Source organism: Hypomesus nipponensis, chromosome 26, assembly GCF_054491055.1.
Source record: "Hypomesus nipponensis isolate SF chromosome 26, ASM5449105v1, whole genome shotgun sequence".
In the NCBI taxonomy this organism is placed as follows: Eukaryota; Metazoa; Chordata; class Actinopteri; order Osmeriformes; family Osmeridae; genus Hypomesus; species Hypomesus nipponensis.
The window spans coordinates 9,580,001-9,585,525 of record NC_140386.1 but is presented as its reverse complement, the minus strand read 5'-3'; the positions used below and the strand labels follow the sequence as shown (position 1 = coordinate 9,585,525).

The window sequence follows — 5,525 nt, the reverse complement described above, 5'->3', positions numbered from 1 at the left end:
TGAGAGTGAGAGGATGAACAGTAAGCTACTATACATAGGCCTACTTGAATTTAAATATCTGTTTTTGCAAAAGATGAAAAGAATCAAACTGTGTAATTTGTCGATTTGTTATCCGGGAATAGCAATATCTAGTGATCTTTTGGGGCATAATTCACCATGTGAATGATTAATTTGGTAATCCAAACACCCATCAAATGGCGCCTAGTGTTTTATTTTATCTGGATGTCTGGCATAGTGGAAATCCGTTATGTACGTAGACTAAGTGCGTAGCGTAGCCGTTGAGCAGCGTGCCCCCGCAGTGGTACAGTGGCATCACGCGCTGGAACGCTGGCAAGGGTCATACAGGCACTCCATCCCAAACAGCTATGGCAACCCGATCCCTAAGTAAGTCCATTTAAGAGTAATGTATTGCAGATGCGCACATTTTCAGGTTGTGACAACCCTGTTACGTAATTTATTATTCGTCCCAGACACAGCAAAGACAGAATAGGCTCCTGCCACGCGGATAGTCTGTCGCAGTTTGTGAAGTAGGCAACGCACATGCTCGTGAACAGTAATGCGCTATTAATATTTAATTATTTTGGGGGGGAGGGTGGGGGAGGCGGAACAATAGAAATAAAATCTATACATTTAACAGCCAGACAGATTGTTGTTCACCGGTCACGTAGACTACTGCAGCCGTGCGCTTTTTTTTCTTCTTCCAAGAGGAGAATGTGCAGATGCCGGGGGTGTGGCCTCTGACATCAGCACGCGCGCCCTACTACAGAACGCGGTGGAACGGCAGACTGGACCAACGAGACACGCATCTTTCTGATGCACCTCAACGGCGTCTGGGTTTTAATTTGATGTTTGTTTTGTATCGTGTTTTGATTATAAAGTCGTATAGCTTACTAACACTTATACAACCAAAGGATACTGCCGGAATAGCGTTAAAGAACGGTAAGTTTTCTCCGCATTTTCGCATAGAGAGAGTCGAGTTTCCAGTCCGGCTCTGAAGTTGACATTTGCCCAGTCACGTTTTGTAATTGATACGTTTACGTGGCTTCAACCTATAGTGTACATTGTATGGCAACTGCCATCCCAAATATGATATTCAAAATATATATATACGTAATTGTACTACATTAATGCCTTTTGAAAACCAGCCTTCCTTTCTCATTTGCAACAGTGCATACATTTCCCTGCAAAATATTCCCATGCATTTTGCGAGACTACCAAAAGGGCTTTTGCATCAAATCTTCACAGTAATGCTTTTGTATGATTTATCAATACAATGTGCATGATAATAATATATACATTAAATAAGTAAAATACAATTTGACTGGAAAAACTGCTGTGTGGTTATGACGTTTTAACTTTAATTAAGTTTCAGGTGTGGCTGCAATGAGATGTGTGTGTGTGTGTGCACTGCATAGGAGAGAGAGAGAGAGAGAGTGTGCGAGAGAGAGTGTGCCAGATAAGAAGCCAAATTCTGCTCTGCAGTGGATTGGTATAACTCAGGTACGGGACGGGGGTGTGTGTGTGTGTGTTTGGCATGTGGCCACACCTGAGAGAGAGACACACGGAGGGAGGACAGCGGGATAATCTGATTCTTCTTCTATGCCGCAGAACCTCGGCAACTTTACGGACTCCCTCTTCCCTCTCTGGACCTCCACAAAAAGAAAAAAGAGGCTCAAGGTCACCCCCCCTCCAAAACCCGCCCCCCCCTCCACCCCCTCCTGCACCCAGCGGAGCTGATTGTCAGTCTGGTCGCCAGCCCCTCTGCCTCCCTGCTCCTCCTCTATGCAGACACACCTGGATCCTGGCCCAGACTGAGCGCAGACTGGCCGTCGTGCTGCTCGCCAGCTCGTGAACCGAGCCCAGCAGAACCCTCTGTCTCTCCCTTCCCTCCCCCTCGGACTCCCACTCCCTCCAGACGGAGCGACCCGCCCCCTCGTAGAGGACGCGGGACTTTGACGCCGGGGGCCGAAGCGCGGTGGTGGAGGCGGAGGGAGGGGGGGGGAGGCTGTTTTTGGCGTCGGTTCGAGTCCCAACCCGGCTCGTCTCCCCTCGAGTTTCCCCTCGAGGACCCTTATGAGTGTGGGCAGCCATGGCGGCTGACGGCCTTCAGTACCGCGCCCTCTTCGAGTACAAGCGGGAGCGCGGCGACGACATCAGCCTGCTGCCCGGCGACCTGCTCACCGTCCCCAAGGCGACCGGCGTCGCGGGCGACCACCAGGGTAGTCCCAGAGGATGGCTGCACGGCACCAACGAGCGCACCAAGGACACCGGAGACTTCCCCGGCACCTTTGTGGAATACCTGGGGCTGGTGCGGGGGGGCCTGCCCCCTGCCAAGCCCAGGCCCAGGCCCGTCCCACCCACCCCGGGGGGATCGCATGACGCCCCGAGTCCCCAGCCTCCGGGGGCCTGCCACGCCCCAGCAGGTGAGTCCAGCCGCGCCCTCTCGCTAGCTTCTTGAGTGTCGGGAGAGCCCCTGTGTCTTAAGACTTGGTTTCCCACGATGCAGTAGAACGCGGTGTGGCTTTTCACGCCGTCGACTGAGCGGCCCGAGGTCACGCGCGACCGAACGGAGCCCAGAGTTGAGACCGACACTGTCGGCCACTTGGAATGCGACAAAAACGCCGAGTATCTGGAGCCACTGGGAGTCTCACCAACTATCTACCATGTAACATGCAAGGCAGTCTGCCTCTCTGAAGTCCCCAGTCATGGCCTGTGTGAAGGAGTGAGCAGGGTATCAACGTGGCACGTGTGTGTGTGTGCAGGGAGAGCTGTGCGTGTGAGCACGCTCCAGTGCATATCCTTGCTTGACTCGCAGGCGGATGAGTTTGTTTTGATGTTTTATTCACTATCCAGACATTACGGTGGAGAAGCGAGGGATGCGATGCTGCTCGTAGGCCCACGGTACGAGCTAGCTAAACGCTGCTCGTCAAACGCTGTTGTCTGTTCGGAGAGGCTTTGATGGGTGTGTTTGACAGGTTAGCTCTGTTGTACAGCTGCTGGTGTGCTGGAGCTGGTGTTGTGTAAAGTGTGGCTGTTTTATTTATTTTGGGCTAAATGGGTCACGTAAACGGATACAGACAGACAGATGCAGACAGACAGACAAGTCAGATAGACAGACGGACAGACGGACAGACAAATATCCAGACAGACGGCATGCTCTTCTAGACTGAGTCCTCGTCCCAGCGCTGCTCTCGGTCTTGTCTGGCATGGTCTCCTTTTCTCTTTTTGATGCGAGTGGGCCAGGCCTGTCCTGGGTTATTTATACACATCTCTCTCTGCCTCTGCCCTCTATCTCTTACTGTGCCTCTCTCTCTCGTTCTATCGCTCTCTCTCCCTCGCCCCATCTCTCTCTCTCTGGCCCTATGTGCAAGGTTTTTACGAGCTTCCCAGGCAGACAAGAATAGAACCGTTTTCTGTCCTGCCAGCCAGCAATGCAAGGCTGAAGTTGTCTTGAATAATTGATTTTCTGGTGAATTGGCTGACTAACACTTCACCTTTCCACCAATCACAGACTCCCTCAGCATTTTGTTGTCAGTGGTAGGCCTGTGGGAATGAGTGACAGTTGCCCAATCAGCACCACTCCCATCGCCGTGGTGACAAGCCAGCACATCCTGTTCTTGGTTTACCACCCTGCTGTGAAATACTACCAGTAATAGTCTGGACTTTATCTCTCTCCTCCTCTCCTCCTCTCTCCTCCTCTCCTCTCCTCTCTCCTCTCCTCCTCTCCCCTCTCTTCTCTCCTCCTCTCTCCTCCTCCTCTCTCCTCACCAAACCAGAGAAGTTGAGTGAGGCTTATTTATTTTAAGTCCTGTTAAGACTATGAAATCATGGCCTCTCCAAAAACAGAAAACAAAAAGAAAAGAGACAGGCCCGCTTGAATTATGCATGAGACCAGCACTCCCAACTCAGTCTCTCTCCTGTGTTCTCTGAGATTACACTGACTAGTCTGAGCCCTCCTTGCAGAGTTGGAATCGGGTCTTGAATGCAAGCCTACACGTTCCCCAGGGCTATGGCTAGCCCGTAGGATGCCTCGTCAATTATGACACGCGCTAATGATTCTCTGATGATGCCATAACGAGTCTACCAGCAGGTGTGCCGGCAGTGTGGGCGGAGCCAGCTACGCTAATGAAGGTTCATTCAGGAGGTAATGGGCTAAGCCTACAGAGCCCGTGCTCTCTCTGATTGGAGGAGACAAAGGCTGGTGGGAGGGGTCATTTGGCTCCCGTGTGTGTGTGTCTGAAGCCTTTTGATGTAAACGAAAGCTCCAATTAGATCCCTCAGATCATATGTGCCTCCACATGCTAGCATGACAAGCCCTGCCATGCCGACGTGCTTTCAGGAAGCTACACCCATAGATATATATATACACTAGATGTCTTACAGCGGCGTCTAGAACGTCCGCACATGGCGGCCATCTTGCCACAGGCAACTCGCTCACCCATAACATTGTGTTGATGCTGCATACTTATGAATAATTCTGTAATTTTTAAAAAATGTAATAGAAGTATGCAGTGGAATAGCGACATCTCTGACGTTGATAACAAACCAAACCGTTTAAAAATCGGTTGAAAATTGAGCAAGTTATGGTCATTTAAAAAGTACACGTAGCATCAACACAATGTTATGGGTGAGCGAGTTGCCTGTGGCAAGATGGCCGCCATGTGCGGACGTTCGACTCCGTTGTCCAGTAACGCGGACGAAACATCTAGTGTTTATATATATCTATGGCTGCACCACCTCTTGGACGAGTCATGGACAGTGTAAAATACACACTGTGCCTCGTCGGGTGTTATACACAGTGTGTGTGTATGTATGTGTGTGTGTGTGTTAGTTGACCCTGAAATGAGGTCTGGCCACGCTGAAGCCCCGTCACCCTCTGGCCAGGCCGTAGACATCACGTACCGTTTTCAACCACTGCGCTGTGTGGACTAGATGGACTGTTTGGAGCATTTCTTACTCCGTCCTCTTGTTCCCTGCCAGATCCCTCGCTTCCTCTCTTATTTTTCTCTCTCTCTCTCTCTCTCTCTCTCTCTCTCTCTCTCTCTCTCTCTCTCTCTCTCTCTCTCTCTCTCTGTCTGTCTGTCTGTCTGTCTGTCTGTCTGTCTCTCCTGTCTGTCTGTCTGTCTGTCTGTCTGTCTCTCCTGTCTGTCTGTCTCCCTCTCTCCTTTTCTCCCTCGCTCCCTCCCTCTCTCCTTTTCTCCCTCGCTCGCTCCCTCTCTCCTTTTCTCCCTCGCTCCCTGGGTCTCTCTTGTCACGTGCCCGTTCAGTACACAACCTCGCTGTGGAGGCACAATTAGCCAAGCCAGCCGTGTGGTCGACCTGCAGCGCGGTGCTCAGTGAACAGGGGCCAGACCTCAGCTGAGGAGCACAGATCCAGACTAATGACATGCCAGGGGTTTGATCTTCCCTGGCGGCTGATTGGCTGATGACATGCCAGGGGTTTGATCTTCCCTGCGGGCTGATTGGCTGTCATGTCGTGAAGCTGACCTATTTGTTTTCCCGATGAAACGTGGTTCTAAAGGGGG

At 51.3% G+C, this 5,525-nt stretch overlaps 1 protein-coding gene across 1 annotated transcript in view; it reads left to right on the top strand.

Annotated features, from left to right (window-relative positions):
* The first annotated feature begins 759 nt into the window (after positions 1–759).
* Positions 760–5,525, top strand: part of pik3r3b (phosphoinositide-3-kinase, regulatory subunit 3b (gamma)) — a 118,666-nt gene continuing 113,900 nt past the window's right edge. The window contains exons 1-2 of the mRNA XM_084692376.1: positions 760–939; positions 1,609–2,423. Coding sequence (XP_084548502.1) covers positions 2,090–2,423 — 334 coding nt within the window. The 5' untranslated portion in view covers positions 760–939; positions 1,609–2,089. The remainder of the gene's footprint in view (positions 940–1,608; positions 2,424–5,525) is intronic.